General features: G+C 41.3%; 1 protein-coding gene across 2 annotated transcripts in view; it reads right to left on the bottom strand.

The window, feature by feature from the left end:
• The window catches only part of LIPA (lipase A, lysosomal acid type), a 102,891-nt gene that overhangs the window by 24,702 nt on the left and 61,007 nt on the right, over positions 1 to 17,182 (bottom strand). Inside the window, exons 1-3 of one of the 2 annotated variants that reach the window (XM_027111989.1) lie at positions 12,196 to 12,321; positions 9,342 to 9,453; positions 7,161 to 7,278 (exon numbers count right to left, since the gene is read on the bottom strand). In XM_027111989.1, coding sequence (XP_026967790.1) covers positions 7,161 to 7,278; positions 9,342 to 9,452 — 229 coding nt within the window. In that variant the 5' untranslated portion in view covers position 9,453; positions 12,196 to 12,321. Of the gene's footprint in view, positions 1 to 7,160; positions 7,279 to 9,341; positions 9,454 to 12,195; positions 12,322 to 17,182 lie in introns of those variants that run through there. The other variant, XM_027111990.1, reaches the window with a different exon arrangement.

The following is a 17,182-nucleotide window of genomic DNA, read 5'->3' on the forward strand; positions in this document are numbered from 1 at the left end:
AATCCACTAGAGAGTTATGTTAAAAATGCAAGTTCGGGCTTCTCTGGTGGCGTAGTGGTTGAGAGTCCGCCTGCCGATGCAGGGGACACGGGTTCGTGCCCTGGTCTGGGAAGATCCCACATGCCGCGGAGCGGCTGGGCCCGTGAGCCATGGCCGCTGAGCCTGAGTGTCCGGAGCCTGTGCTCCGCAACGGGAGAGGCCACAACAGTGAGAGGCCCGCGTACCGCAAAAAAAAAAATGCAAGTTCTCCAAACTGCCGGCCCAGGCAGGACTCTGAGATCCTTCTAGTGCCAGCATCCCGTGACTTTCTGAAATAAGGCTGAGCAGATTAAAATATAACCACTTCCCTATAAAGGATGGATTTCTGAATTTCAATTCCCTTATTGGAGTTAGTGCAAAGTAGGGGTAGCTCAACACTTGATAGAGAAGTTTGCTTAACATTGAGAAACAGCCCATATACACTCCACAGGTCACTAACAGTTTTCTAAATACACATTTCAAGCTTCCTAATTAGTAGAGGTCTGACCAGACAGACAAAGGATTGCCTAAATCAGGGGATTCTTTAAAACAGTGTGGAATTGGTACAAAAACAGGCATATGGATCAATGGAACAGAATAGAGAGCCCCAAAATAAACCCACACACCTATGGTTAATTAATCTTTGACAAAGGAGGCAAGATTATAAAATGGGAAAAAGTCTCTTCAGCAAGTAATATTGGGAAAGCTGGACAGCTGCATGTAAATCGATGAAGTTAGAACACATCCTCACACCATACACAAAAATAAACTCAAAATGGCTTAAAGACTTAAACACAAGACATGACACCATAAAACTCCTAGAAGAGAGCATAGGCAAAACATTCTCTGACATAAATTGTACCACTGTTTTCTTACGTCAGTCTCCCAAGGCAATAGAATTAAAAACAAAAATAAACAAATGGGACCTAATCAAACTTACAAGCTTTTGCACAGCAAAGGAAACCATAAAAAAATGAAAAGACAACCTACGGAATGGGAGAGAATATTTGCAAATGATGCAACAGACAAAGGCTTAATCTCCAAAATATACAAACAGCTCATACAGCTCAACAACAACAAAAAAAACAACCCAACTGAAAAATGGGCAGAAGACCTTAATAAGACATTTCTCCAAAGAAGACATACAGATGGCCAGTAGGCACATGAAAAGATGCTCAACATCGCTAATTATTAGAGAAATGCAAATCAAAACTACAATGAGGTACCACCTCACACCGGTCAGAATGCCCATCATTAAAAAGTCTACAAATAACAAGTGCTGGAGAGGGTGTGGAGAAAAGGGAACCCTCCTACACTCTTGGTGGGAATGTAAATTGGTAGAGCCACTATGGAAAACAGTATGGAGGTTCCTCAGAAAACTAAAAATAGAATTACCATATGACCCAGCAATCCCACTCCTGGGAATATACCCGGACAAAACTATAATTCAAAAAGATACATGCACCCCTATGTTCATAGCGGCACTGTTCACAATAGCCAAAACGTGGAAACCACCTAAATGTCCATCGACAGATGAATGGATAAAGAAGATGTGGTACATATATACAATGGAATAAAAAAGAATGAAATAATGCCATTTGCAGCAACATGGATGCAACTAGAGATTATCATACTAAGTGAAGTAAGTCAGAAAGAGAAAGACAAATACCATATGATATCACTTATATGTGGAATCTAAAATATGGCACAAATGAACCTGTCTACAAAACAGAAACAGACTCATAGACATAGAGAACAGACTTGTGGTTGCCAAGGGCGAGAAGGGAAGGGAGAGGGATGGACTGGGACTTTGGGGCTGGCAGATGCAAACTATCACATTTAGAATGGATAAACAACAAGGACCTACTGTAGAGCACAGGGAACTATATTCAGTATCTTGTGATAAACCATAATGGAAAAGAATATGAAAAAAGAATGTCTATATGTGTATAACTGAGTCACTGTGCTGTACAGCAGAGACTGGCACAACACTGTAAATCAACTCTACTTCAATAAAGAAAATTTTTTTAAATAAAAATAAATCAGGGGATTCTTTACTGAGTCCACACAACCTCTGCATCTTAATAAAAAAATCTGTGTGTGCACAAATGTCTATTTTATTTTACTAGAGAGAGGATCCATTGCCTTCATGCACTTCAGAATCCCAATTCTGAAGACTGCCCGATATATCTCTTAATTAGGCCACCCACGCAGGCAACCTGGTGCTGCTGGTTGCTGTGAGGAACACAGAGGTGACAAAGACACAGCCTCTGCCTTCAAAGAGTGGTTGTAGGGAGGGATGGCGGGGAGAGAGAAGTACACACGTGAGTTAACCCCGAAGCAGAGGAAGAGAAACACCTCAGGAGGGGTGTTAGCAAGGCATCTGGGAGTTTGGAGGAAGTGTGTCTCCTTCATGCTCAAGCAGCATGGAGAGTTGGCAGTTAAGCTGGGTGGGGCTGGAAGGACAGAAAAAAAAAATGTTTTTAGGAATGCATAGAAATAAAGATGGTGGGCAGGGTGAACACCAATCCAGAGGGTTGTGTCACCAGCTGAGGCCCAGGGAGAATTTAGCAAAAGGGAAATAACTCATTTGGATTTCAGCATGTGAGAGAGCAGTTCTTTGATACTTATCACAGATACAACTTCAGTTATACCATTTGCAATTTGGCTATGGTGCCAATTTAAACCTGTGCTGTTGATAAATGATAAGTGTTTCTTAGATGATGGGTAAACACAGCTGGCAACCAGTGGTTCTCAAGCACTCCTCATAAACCTTGTGAAAGAGGTATTCTATCCCATTCTACAGAGGAAGTCACCGTAGACATCATAGCCCATAACTGTAATCACTAGTTTGAGGAATCATGAAGTTCTTGCACATATCCATGGTGAACTTCAAAGGTCCACTGCTGTATAAAATGAGGGTGAACAGTAAAGACAACAGCTAGGACAAAATATTAAGGAATACTGTTATCTTCATTTATGACGCTCATGAAGATTGCTGAGTGGCCATATCATATAATTATACCTGCGCTCCACGAAGCTTAATCCTGCAAAACTACATAAGACGGGTGAGAACAGGGAGGTTGGCAGAAAGGAGAGCAGTTGGCATGGGTAGAGGAGCCATGTGGCCAAGTCCTGTGATCATAAAAAACTTCCAGTGATCCCCAAGTGAGGCTCTACATACAATCAGAGGGGGCCACTGAGACAGGACTGAAAGATGCTCACCACACAGCTTTTTTTTTTTTTTTTCCTGCGGCACATGGGCCTCTCACCGCTGTGGCCTCTCCCGTTGCGGAGCACAGGCTCCGGACACGCAGGCTCAGTGGCCATGGCTCACGGGCCCAGCCGCTCGGTAGCATGTGGGATATTCCCGGACCGGGGCACGAACCTGTGTCCCCTGCATCGGCAGGTGGACTCTCAACCACTGCGCCACCAGGGAAGCCCTCACCACACAGCTTTAAACTAAGGTTCCACAAGGAATGTGGTACCTATAAATAAATAACGGAGGTGACATCGGCAAGATGGCAGAATAGGAGATCCCCAGCTCTAGCCCCCCCACAGAAACTCCAACTTAGCAACTATCCACAGACAAGAATGCCTTTGTTAGCACCCCTGAACCCAGGGGTAAGGTTACAGCATCACAGAAGAACACAAAAACTGAGAAAAACTACATTAAGAAGGGTAAGAGGAATAGCTTCACTTCATCCCTGATAAATGAATAATGTTTTAACGTATCTTGTAATGACTTATAAATAGTACAGATGTACGGCATTATTTTCTTAAAGCATTAATTTCTTAAAAGATAAGCAGACTGAATTTCCCTATTCCTGTTTTGAAATTCTTTCTCTCTCTCAGGTTCTAAGCTTAATTTCAGATGGCCAAGTAAATGGTCATAAGAGCATAAGGTACGACGGTGGCCTGGCGAAGAGATGAAAGGGCTGAACTGGAGCCATATAACAGGGAAGCCTAGAGAGGACCTGACAGCTCCTCCAGGATGGGAGTCAAGAGTGACTATGCAGTTTCTGGTCTAGGTCCAGGAGGACAAGGGTGTGATTAATAGAGGGGGAGTCAGGAGAGGAAGGGGCATGGATGAGCTGGGTTCCATGTTGGGTGTGAAGGATTGTGTGTATTCTTTTTGTCTATCTGGCTTAAATAAGCCAAATTAGTACCACTGACAACACTGCTCCTGAATGGGAGTGAAGGACAGTGCAGAGCCTCAGCTCCGTGCTCTGCCTTGGACCATGGAAATGCAAACCATCAGAGAAACACCTATGCAGTTTTCAGGAGAATCACAAATTCCTTTAGATAACTAAGTCACTTGTCACAGATTTCCTCCAAAACTCGTCTCTGAGCTTAGCTCACAGCAGGTGTTACATACATACCACTGATCCTCTACAGGGAGGTCTCCGGCAGAACAGAGGAAAAGGGTGGGGACTTAATGCTATCACCAGACTTGGTTCAGAGTGCATTCAGTCTGTTCCCCATTCTGAAAACCAAGGGTATCCACTGCCCCAATCCACACACCCCTGCCAATAAATGAATGAATATAGAATATAACCCGTAGAACCAGAGAGTGATAAAGACTAATGGGGAACTTTGAGATCATCCCAGCCAATCGACTGTTTTTACAGATGAAGAATCCAAGGCCTACAGAGGAGAAAGCACAGAAGTATTTAGGGGCAGGCAGACTTCTCCTGATTCTTCTTCCTACCACCTGAGAGCAAATCAAAAAGGATGCTGGGCTCCCCTGGTGGCGCAGTGGTTGAGGGTCCGCCTGCCGATGCAGGGGACGCGGGTTCATGTCCCGGTCCGGGAAGATCCCACATGCCGCGGAGCGGCTAGGCCCGTGAGCCATGGCCGCTGAGCCTGCGCGTCCGGAGCCTGTGCTCCGTAACGGGAGAGACCACAACAGTGAGAGGTCCGCGTACCGCAAAAAAAAAAAAAAAAGGATGCTCACTTCCCAGGGCATAGCACCTTCACCTGCAGTGGCTGAGATACATACCATAGGGCATCTGGCACTATATGCTTTAATTGCTGTAGGAAAGAGAAGCCTAGAGGTGGATATAGAAAAAGAAAGGAGGCACATTCTCTAAGCATGTTTTTACTGTGGTTCCCTGCATTTTTTTAACAATGGCTCACACTACTAATTATTAGTCAACTAACCACTTTTAAGAGAAATAATATCAATACCTATTTTTCTTTATATGGTATCCGAAATCTGTATACAGGGTTTACTTCTTTTTAAAAAAGGGAAGGAAATCAAGATCATATGTTCACTCTGAAATAAAATATGTTTTGTGTGTCTTGAGCAGAAGAAAAAATAGAAGCCCTTGCTGTAACTCATTGCTCATTTTGTAACATGCTTTTAAGAGGATCTGTAAATCATAAAACTCTCAAGAGTTAGAAATTAGATTTCAAAAACAGCATTGGCTGTCTTGACCAGGTAACATTACTGAAAGGCTCATTATAGCTAGAATTTATGGCAGAACAACATGGATAAATCAGATTATATTAAGAGAAAAACAGATAATGATACAAAGCTCACATTAACACAGAGGGCTTTTAAGTTTGCTTTGAATAAAAATTTTCTACTCACATAAAATTTTAATTGAAGAAGAGATAGTTATCCAATTACCTTAGTCTCACCTTAATTTCCTAAGTTTCTAAAATCAGAAAATGTTCAAAGAAAAAAAATAAGCTACATCTGGAGAGATGATTGACTAAGGATCAGATCCTTATTCTGATATCTAACAAGTTCAAGTAATCTATCTAGAAATTCCTCAATCCGCATTGGAAACCACAGTTTTGCTTGAGTTATAAGAAAAAGAAAAAATATGTATATATTTTAAGCCAAAACTATAAGAATTTTCATATATTGCTTATGAGAGTAATTACCAGAACAAGACCACATGAAAAGCAATTTAACAATATCTATCAAAATCACAAATCCATATATCCTCTGACCCAAAAATTCTATTTCTGAAAATGTATCTTATAAATAAACTTGCACACATACAAGGTTACTTACAGCAGCAATATTTGTTAATCGAAGACTAGAAATAGTCTAAATGCCCATTAATAGGACACTTGTTAAATAAATCATGGTACAGTTATACAGTGGAATACTATGTATCAGCAGAGATAAATGATGAAGTGCTCTCTGTATTGTATGGAAAAATCTCTAAAATATTAAGTAAAAAATTCAAGGAACAAAAGAATGTGCATTATAAGCCACATTTTATATTAAAAGGGAAGCAAGGAAAAAGAATAATTTATGTTTGCTTCTAAAGAGATTTTTTTAGAGATAAAGAAATTTAAAATAAAGAGATTTTGGAAAGATACGTAAAAAACTGGGGAGGTGGAGAATGAGATGGGAGGGAGGTATTTCACTGTGTATCTTTTTATTCTCTTTGATTTTTGAACTATGGGAATACATTACCTATTCAAAAAATTAAGTAATTTTCAATCAGCAAGAGCTATCTACTTAATGCTCAAACCATTTTATTAAATGAAATGCTTCCTTATAACAAAGAAAGCAGAGATTTTAGCATATCCTCAAACAAACCTGACCTTCGAACCTTTAAGCGAAATATGAAATTAGATGACTCTTGTCCTTATTTCTTTAAAAGAAGAAGTGTTTTTTTTTTAAAGGAATTTTGCCTTTTTTTTTTTAAATTTTATTTATTTATTTATGGCTGTGTTGGCTCTTCGCTTCTGTGCGAGGGCTTTCTCTAGTTGCAGCAAGTGGGGGCCACTCCTCAACGCGGTGCGCGGGCCTCTCACTATCGCGGCCTCTCTTGTTGCAGAGCACAGGCTTCAGATGCGCAGGCTCAGTAACTGTGGCTCACGGGGCTAGTTGCTCCGCGGCATGTGGGATCCTCCCAGACCAGAGCTCGAACCCGTGTCCCCTGCATTGGCAGGCAGATTCTCAACCATTGCGCCACCAGGGAAGCCCGAAGAAGTGTTTTTTATACACCTTGCATAAATGTAACACGTTGAGTACTTTGGTCTAAAAAATAATCCCATTTCAATGTTTTCAAGTTAAATCTGAACTTGGTTACTGACATAAAAAAAGAACCAAATTCCAGCAATGCTGTTAAATTTTCAGAGCTTTCCTTTCGCACCACAGAAAACACCCATACCTCTGTCAGAATGGTTCTTCCTCCCGTGGGGGATTCGGTTAAGGCAAAGAATATATCCATCTTCTGTCACAACTAGGTGTTCCTCACTAGGGAATCCCCAGTGAGAGATAATTTCACTCTGTGGAGCGAAGGAGAAGACAAAGTGTCAATGACATTCTCCAGGTTTTCCTTAAGAAATGAATTGTTACTGAAATTGCAGTCTGCTCAATCTAGCAGCCAACATCCCATCGCAAAAGTAAATCCTCCCCTTGTTTTACCTCTGTGTTCTACTCATAGATGTTCAGCTAAACCATTTTAACATGTTCTACGCCAAGTGTGTTTTATTTTACCATAGCTTTGGGCTTCTTTGTTTCCATCCTGGCTCCCAGGTACAAATAAACACTTCTTTCTTTCTTTTCTAGATATGCCAGGTAATACTGTAATCTACCATTTTCCTTGTTTTAAGAGACCCCATCCCGGGAAATGAAGCATAAAAAGTATTAATCTGTTTTTAACCAATGGACCAATAAAACTACACTAGAATGTCAAGGTAGAGTTGAACAAGAAAAGAAAAAATGATTGTGATAGCATACGCTATTTGTTTTTCTCTTTCTGACTTACTTCACTCTGTATGACAGACTCTAGGTCCATCCACCTCACTACAAATAACTCAACTGCATTTCTTTTTATGGCTGAGTAATGTTCCATTGTATACATGTGCCACATCTTCTTTATCCATTCATCTGTCGATGGACGCTTAGGTTGCTTCCATGTCCTGGCTATTGTAAATAGGGGTGGGATAGGGAGGGTGGGAGGGAGACACAAGAGGGAGGAGATATGCGGATATATGTATATGTATAGCTGATTCACTTTGTTATAAAGCAGAAACGAACACACCATTGTAAAGCAATTATATTCCAATAAAGATGTTAAATAAATAAATTAATTAAATGATTGTGGTAATCATTTTACAATATATACATAGTGCAAATCATTATGTTGTACACCTTAAACTAATACAATGTTATATGTCAATTATATCTCAATAAAACTGGAGGGAAAAGAGGAAAAGTAAGGAATTATGATCAAATTCACTACTCCATAAGGAAAGATCCATGGGGCAATTAATTGTTTTTTGTTTTCTTTTTTTTTAAACTGAGGTTATAGCTGATGTACAATATTATATGTTTCAGGTGTGCAACACAGTGATTCACAATTTTTAAAGGTTAAATTCCATTTATAGTTATTATAAAATATTGGCTACATTCCCTGTGTTGTACAACATATCCTCGTTTATCTATTTTATACATAACAGTTTGTACCAATTAATCCATGGGGCAACTGTTAATTGGGAGCTCAGTGGCATATGGATAACTCAATTATCCAGAAGACTTAGTGTAAATAAGTACTCATTATTCTCTCTACCACAAACACTTGAAAGGATTTAAGTTTATCATTCTTACAGGAAAAAAAATTTTAAAATAAAAATGCTTTCAATTTTAAAAAAACTTAAAAAGAAAAGATCTGGGACAAGAAATAAAATGTAACCTTAAGACCCAGATATCGGGTCATACTCTCTTGGCTGACTATAAATTTATCTCCATCTCCAAGGTTGCCTGATTCTTCAGTTGCGTCACTGCATCATCTGTTTTCAAGCTGCTGTTTTCTGTAGCAACATGTACTTTCCTGATATTTTATGCCTAAATAAAGTATCGCCAGATTTAATTGTTTACTTAAGATTAATAACTTTGAAATGTTTTCATTACTCGAGGGACTATTTTTGCTTATTTGTTCTAACAAATTTTTTTCAGATACTTTGATTTTTGTATTGAACTATGGACATTGGTAATCCGTCCTTGTTCAGCACATTGAGTATTAACATTCTTTCAAAGTTTTGACACTTTTTTTTATTGTTGTTTAAACAAATTCAGTGAGACTTAAAAATGAAATGAATGTATAAAAATATCACTTATCTTACTAAGAAGTATATGTTTCAACAGCAAATGAGGTTTGTAAAATACACATTACCTTTTAGGTAAAGTCCAGCTAGCTGAATCTAAGATTCGGAGAACAGGAAAAACATAATGTGATATAAAGAGAATAGAGTTTGTGGCTTCGTGTAGCTACATAACTGGATTTCAGAAAATAATTAACATTGATCACAGATGCGTTTTTAAAAACAGATGACTTTGAGAAACTTACCACATTCATATTTGTTTCAGGATCCACAGGTGCCAGCTTCCCTCTGGATACCTCGGAATGCAGGGTCCCAAGGACCAAACAGACCACCAAACACCAGAGCCACATTTTCATTCTGTATAAAACAGTCTGTTGTTACTTGTCTACACAAAGTTTTACTACACAAAATTATGTTGGTAAATAATGCTCCCATACAAAGTTCTGAACCAGTTTAGGTCAGGTAAAAGTTAGGTAAAGGGCAAATACAGAACAAATGACTCAAGCCATACCTCGAAGCAAAAATTGAGGAATTCTCTTTTACTGGGAAACCTCTCACCTGCCACCCCCAGTTAATATGTGACATTTGGAGCCCAGAACACCCACTCACCTCCTCACCAGGTGGTTAAACATAATGTTCCCAGAGAAATAGCAGAAAGAAGGACTCAGAAGAGAATAGGTTGAGAAAAAGGAAGATCCCCCAAATTCCAGAGCCTGTTAACCTCCCACCTTTTCCTAATTGTAATTTAAACCCTTTTAAGTTCAGCAATATGAGTTCTTGTTCCCACTAGCTATTCACTTCCCTTCCTGCATAAAATTACACCCAAGGGAAAAAGTGTCATGAAAGAAAAGAGAGCTTGCAAGAGCAATAGAGGGAAAGAATACCACCCCTCTTTGCTTCTGAGACCCTCCAGCCATCAACAAAGACCATCTAGTTTCTGGCAGTGATGGCACAAAATCATAGTGTAGCAAAGACCTTGAAGATGGATGTGAAAGGCAAAATGAAGTGACTCTTCCAAGGACACCCAGATGGTTAGAGGCAAAGCTGGGACAACAGCCCAGGCCTCCCACATTTTTTAAAATAAATATAATCATTCAAAAAGATGCATGAGTGTATACCCATACAAAGACTTGTGCAACAGCCAAACACTGGAAAAACCCAAATGCCCCTAATGGGTGAGTGGGTCAACATATTGTGATATATACACACTACTCAGCAATAAAAAGGAATGCACATAAAATAACATGGATGAATCTCAAAACAATTATGGTGAGTGAAAGAAGCCAGACCATATAAATAAATATGTATGATTTCATGTCTATAAAACTCTAGAAAATGCAACCTTATCTCTATTGACGTAAAGCAGATCAATGGCTGCCTGGGGAGACGAGGGCCAGGAGCTAAGCATTGCAAAGGGAAATCTTTTGGGGGTGATGAACAGGTTAATGATATTGAACGTATCACAGTTTCACATGTGTATACATATCAAAACATAAAATTGTACATTCTAAATATGCCCTGCTATTGTACGTCAGTAATACAATACAGCTGTTTTTTTTTTTTTTTTAATACAGCTGTTTTTAAGTCTTGGGCTTAAACTGAGTATTCCACAAGTCTTAAGAAATTGGTTCTCAGAAGACTGCAAAAGTGAACTGACTCCCTTCTGTCGGTGCATCTCTTGATGGTGCTACAGTGATTTCTCCCAGCAGTGGTGAACCTGGAAATTCTAGACAGGAGGGGATGTTATCTTGAGTCTCTACTGGCAAAGCAAGCCCACTGTGCTTACTCATAAGTTTGTATTTCTCTACAGTGGTTGGGAAGGGCTGTACAGTTCCGGGCTACCTTTTATTATAAATATAACCTTCCAAAAGCCCATTATTACTCGGGAATAAGGAGTATATTGAAAAGAAAAGTGAAAGTCTGTAACCACAATTTGAAACAGTGAAGCCTCTGGCAGTACCTGCGTTTCCACTCAGGCCTAGCCTCCGGGACCTGGACCAGCTGTCCACAATGGAAGCTCCAGGAAGATAACAGCTGAAGCCACTCAACTGGAAATGTCACCCAGCTGATTTTTCCTTCCAACAAAACACTAGTTTTTCAACGTACTCGTCCAGTAATTGTCATAAGGATGAGGATTGAGAAGTTCAAAAGAGAAAAAGCCTCCTCCAGGATGCATGCAATGTGCTTTGCTGGGCTCTCTTAGCAACTTTTATCTCAACCCTTTTTATACTGTAACAATCCAATTAAGTACTTGTCTGTCTTCATTTTACCCCAGCCCAAGGGCAGAGCCAGCATCTGAGTCAACTCTGAACCCCCAGGACCTAGCAAAGTGTAGGTGCACAAGACAGATTTTGAAAAATGGGATTGGGGCAGTCCAGAGTTCAGTGGCTGAAGAAAAGCTCCAAAGCAGCTTGTCATTCAGCTTTCTAATAATAACACCACCACTAATAATTTCCGCTCCCATTTAATCTCCTGCTATGCTCCAGACTTCCGCAGGCAGCGCTTCCGACCTACTATGTTAATTACGCCTCCGACAACTCTCTGCAGTACCGTTAGGTCCTTTTTCCAGGAAACTGAGCCTCACCCAAGTTAAGTACTGGAAACAAAATGCCAACTGATTAAATAGTATCGCCAAGATATCCACCAGGACCGATGGCAAACCCTTATCGACCACACCTTGACTAACAAGTTAGAGTGGTCTGCAGGCTGCCTGGGGGAGTTAATAGGAGTAAAGGACAAGGAGGAAGGAGGTGAGGGAAGCTGGGAATCAGAAATCCTGGGTGTCGCTGCAGCCCAGAGGTGACCGCGCCTGCCCAGGAAACCCGGGGGCACCTGGGAAAGAGCAGGCAAATTCAAGACAGCCCTCAATTCCTGGGTCACCGCGAGATGCCTCGGGCGACCACCTGCAGAAGAGGCATCCACAGGTGCTCCAGGTAAGACGCGCCGGAGACCAGCGCAGAGAGTCCTGCCGGCGTGCGGAGGCTCAGGGCCGGCTGGAATGAGCCTTGGAAGCGGTGCGGGGCCCTGGCCTCAGAGCCCGTGGGGGGAAGCCGAAGCTGCGGCACCCGCACCTGGCAGCGCAACGGGGCCGGCACTCACCTGGAGCAATCCTCCCGGGCCGCTGTCCACAGCCGCAGTGCCAGCTCGCGGGGCTGGGTCCCCGGCTGGGACCTGGAGGGGGCGGTGACGGCTGGACGCCAGGGCCAGCTCCCGCCTCCGGCTACCAGCGCCCCCAATCAGATCAGCCGGCCGCCGGGAAGTGCCGCGGAGACACCGCCCAGGCCTAGCGCCGCCGCCGCTTCTGAGAGGGTCCTCCGCTGAAGCGGAGCATGCGCCATGGACCAAGAGGTGCGGCGCCCTGCGGCCTCCTCCCCGGCGGAGTCGATTACCAGCTACACCTGCAGGCCGCACCCGCCCGGTCTCCTAGCGGCTGCCCCCGGCTCTGCCCCAGGGGCTCTTGCAGGGCCGCCACTCTCTGCGCCTAGCACGGAAAACATAGGCTCTACAGATGAAAAGAAATTATATGCTACGTATAAAGCCCTTAGCGGTGTGCCTGCTGCAAAGTAATCTTACTGTACATTTTATTTTTATTGCTAAGATGCCTAGCATTATTAAGACACTAGGGGTATAGTAGCCAAACAAGAGCCCTCTTCTCCTGCTTACATTCTAATGGGAAGAAACACCATGAATAAATTAAAAAATGAGGTAATGGAAAGTGCTATGAAGAGCAATAAAAAACTAAAGGGATAAAGAAGGTGGGTGCTATGTTATGTACAAGGTAATCAGGAAAGGACTCTCTGATGAAGTGACACCGGAGCACAAACAAAAAGGAGGTGACTCAGAGCCATGTGGATACTGGGGAAGGAGTATTCTGAGATGAGAGAATAGCAAATGCAAAGGTCCTGAGGCAGGAATATTCTTAGTAGGTTCTAGTAAGCGAAATTCGGTCAGCGTGGCTGGAACAGAATGCACGTGGTGGAGAGTGGTAGAACATGAAGTCCTAGAGGTGCCTTGGGGGCCAATTGTAACGACTCTGCTATTTCTTCTGACCAAGATAAGAAGCCATTGGAAGGTTTTCAGGAGAAAGGCAACAAAACCTTGCCAGTCATATCATTTGTAAATATTTTTCCCCATTCCATAGGTTGTCTTTTTCTTTTGTCAGTGATGTCCTTTGCTGTGCATAAGCTTTTAAGTGTAACTAGATTCCCCCCCCCTTTTTTGCTTTTGTTTCCTTTGCCTTTGGAGACAGATCTAAAAATATATGTATATATTACTATGATTTATGTCAAAGAATGTTCTGCCTATGTTCTCGTCTAGGAGTTTTATGGTTTCAGGTCTTACATTTAGGTCTTCAATCCATTTTGAGTTTATTTTTGTATATGGTGTGAGGAAATGTTCTAATCTCATTGTTTTGCATATAGCTGTCCAGTTTTCCCAGCACCACTTGTTGAAGTGTCTTTTCTCCATTGTATATTTTTGCTTCCTTTGTCATAGATTAATTGGCCATAGGTGCGTGGGTTTATTTCTGGGCTCTCTATTCCATTCCCTCTTAATAGTTTAACTGCCAGCCGGCCATTTTTCACTTTGTCACAAAGAAGGGGCCAATTGAGTCCTGAAGGAAATGGGGGAGCTTGCCCTGTCAATATTGGGACAGGGGAGCCTTCCAGGTGGAGACTCAGAGGGTGGCAGGGGTAGAGGTAAGGATGGGGAAGTCCATCATGTATGGCTACATAAATCCTTGCGAGAACTTTGGCTTTTACTGATTTGAAAATGCTTTTGTTGTTTTATTTTAATATTGCTTATTATTGAGTTTGTGGTTGTTCTGTGATACACTTACATGATATTTTAAAACAATGAAATTGTGCTTATGTCTTTAAACAATTTGTTTGCAGTGACTTCTATACCCCTTGTAACATTATGATCCACAAATTTCTGTTGGAGTTCTATAACATATTATCATTTTAAAAATGATTCATGGTTCAAAACAAAACAAAAAACAGACAAATGAAAAAACAAACAAACAAACAAAAAAAACCTCAGAGGAGCTATTAAAGTAGAGAGAGAGAGGGCAATTACACTTTTTGTCTGTACCATTCGTTTCATTACAGAGAAGGAATCTTCCAAAGAAGAGAAGAACCAGGCTAAATCCCTGGGATCTTTAGGAGAAAAGAAGGCCTGAAAGGGAGCAGACTGAGACCTGAGGAAAGGCCACAGTGGTCAGCAGTGCTGGGTTCTCCCACAAGATCCTGGTTACCCTGTAAACCCTAGGAATATGGAAATCAGTGTCAATACTAAGTGCCAACCAATTGTAGACAGCCAGGCCAGTCTCACAATTACTCTCATAAGATCAGTCTTTCCAAGTATTGCAGAATTTATTTGCATTTTATAGAAAGCACAGATCTGAATGTAGTTAAGGAAGCAACTATAGACAGAACTAGCAGATGCAGCATTAGCTTTAAAAGATGTTCTGTACCTTTATATCTGCTGGCTTGTTCCTTTTTCGTGTAGGCAACTTTCTAGAATTTCTCCTTATTCTCCACCTCCTCCTCCAACCCTTTCCCTTCCTATGTGAGTCAGAACTGAGCTGTCCGAGCAGAAAATGAAAGCCTCTCTCCTTGCCTCAAATTTAGAAAAATATATATTTATTTTTTGTTTTTATGAAACTTTTATATGTTATCACCATCAATCATGTTGGGTACAAAAGAAGAAGGCAGCTGCCTCAAGGGAGTGGAAGAGTGACCCGGTCATGACTTGTGATGCTTGACTATAGACACACCTTTTCTGCAAGTCCTCAAAGGTCTGTTCTGCTCAGACTTGTGAAATAGTTCAACAGTTAACAAGAAGGGCCTCAATATTAGAGGACTGAGAAAGCAGGGAAAGAACTGTGTTATTATATTATGCTTTATGTTATCTTGAGTGGAAGATAAGGAGTCTATACAAATTTTTGTTTGTTTGTTTTTGTTTTTTTTGTTTTTGCGGGATGCGGGCCTCTCACTGTTGTGGCCTCTCCCGTTGCAGAGCACAGGCTCCGGACGTGCAGGCTCAGCGGCCATGGCTCACGGGCCCAGCCGCTTCGCGGCATGTGGGATCTTCCCGGACCTGGGCACGAACCCATGTCCCCTGCATCGGCAGGCAGACTCTCAACCACTGCACCACCAGGGAAGCCTTATACAAATGTTTTGACTCAAGTCTGTCTCAGCTTCTATTTTCTGTTTCTCATTTTCTATAGAGGGCCTATCTAATGACCTCATAAATCTGTTCCAGATGAAGAGCTGTCTATAAAATGCTCTATGATTCGATGACCATGTGTGTCACAAGGTCTGTAAATTGCTCTGAAAACTGCTGTGAGAATTACTTTGATATAATTACTTATGACAGCAAGATTGCAAAACTTCAGAGAGCATTTTGATCACCCTGCAGCATGCTTTACAGATATCTCTACAGCTAATCTCTCTAAAAGAGGAAAATAAGGAATGGAGAATAGAATAATGTGCAGGTGGCCATGAACATGCAACTTAAAATATCTTAGTTTGTAACCATCAACCTTACTCCTACAGTGGATCTATTCTTATACTAGCTTCAACCTTCCTGTTCCTGTGGTGTATACCCGAAACGCTCAATGTCAGCTTTTTGAAAACAGGTATCACGACTTGTATCAGTTTGGATTCTAACTAGGACACTTAAAATGGGATGATTGAGAGAGCTGATTTACAAAGGGACTATTTAACAGTTGTTGGGTAGGGGAATCACAAGACAGCACAGCAGTTAGCCATCACTAGGCCCAAAGAGATGAGATGGCTACTGGAAAACGGAAGGAAAGAGTCTCATAGAAGGCCCCTTGAAAGGAACAGTACCCTTCAGTAGACTGACATAGCACTTAGCCTCTCAGCAGGGAGAGAACCAGAGAAATAAACCCTCTACCATCACTGTCTCTCTCCCTTCTTCTCCAAAGTGCTCCGCATTGACAAAACTCAATCAGTAGCTGGAGGACATAGGAGCCTGTTAATATAGTCTATTCCATAATCCTTCCACTTCACAGGGCAGGATGGAAAAAGATGAAAAATGGAGCTAGATTGGGGAAATTCAAGATAATGTTCACATGGTCTTTCTACACTCTATGCTGGCAGAGGGAAGTAGGAGGAAGGTCAGAATTGTGGTTAACAATGCGGACTCTGATCAGACCTCCCAAGTTCAAGCCAGTATCTATAACTTGTTGTATGCAAACTTGGGGAAGATTTTTAACTTCTTTCTGCCTGTTTCCTCATCTGTAAAATAAAATTAGTAGTGTCTAAGACCATTTCAAAGTTTAGACAAGATAAAATGTGTAAAAGCACTTAAGAGTTATTTGTAGTGAGGTCAATGGACCTAGAGTCTGTCATACAGAGTGAAGTAAGTCAGAAAGAGAAAAACAAATACCGTATGCTAACACATATATACGGAATCTAAAAAAAAAAAAAAATTGGTCATGAAGAACCTAGGGGTAGGATGGGAATAAAGACGCAGACCTACTAGAGAATGGACCTGAGGATATGGGGAGGGGGAAGGGTAAGCTGGGACAAAGTGAGAGAGTGTCATGGACATATATACACTACCAAACGTAAAATAGATAGCTAGTGGGAAGCAGCCTCATAGCACAGGGAGATCAGCTCGGTGCTTTGTGACCACCTAGAGGGGTGGGATAGGGAGGGTGGGAGGGAGGGAGATACAAGAGGGAAGAGATATGGGGATATATGTATATGTATAGCTGATTCACTTCATTATAAAGCAGAAACTAATACACCATTGTAAAGCAATTATACTCCAATAAAGATGTTAAAAAAAAAAGCACTTATAATAGGTCTGGCATATAGCACTCGATAAATGTTGGTTAATTGTTTTTTTTTTTTAACATTTTTCCTTACAGTAAATTCCTTTCTATAAATTCAGTTTATTTGCTTATTATTAATGGCTTTTCGTTATCATATAGGTTCAATATAATTCCCACTTTGGTGTGTATATATCTAACACAATTCTCCTCTGCATACCTAATTTTACAAAAATGGCCTCATACTATACATATTATTTAGTTGTCTACTTTATTCCCACT

This window comes from Aethalodelphis obliquidens, unplaced genomic scaffold (genome assembly GCF_003676395.1).
Source record: "Aethalodelphis obliquidens isolate GAN/ISIS:26980383/991018 unplaced genomic scaffold, ASM367639v1 scaffold11, whole genome shotgun sequence".
In the NCBI taxonomy this organism is placed as follows: Eukaryota; Metazoa; Chordata; class Mammalia; order Artiodactyla; family Delphinidae; genus Aethalodelphis; species Aethalodelphis obliquidens.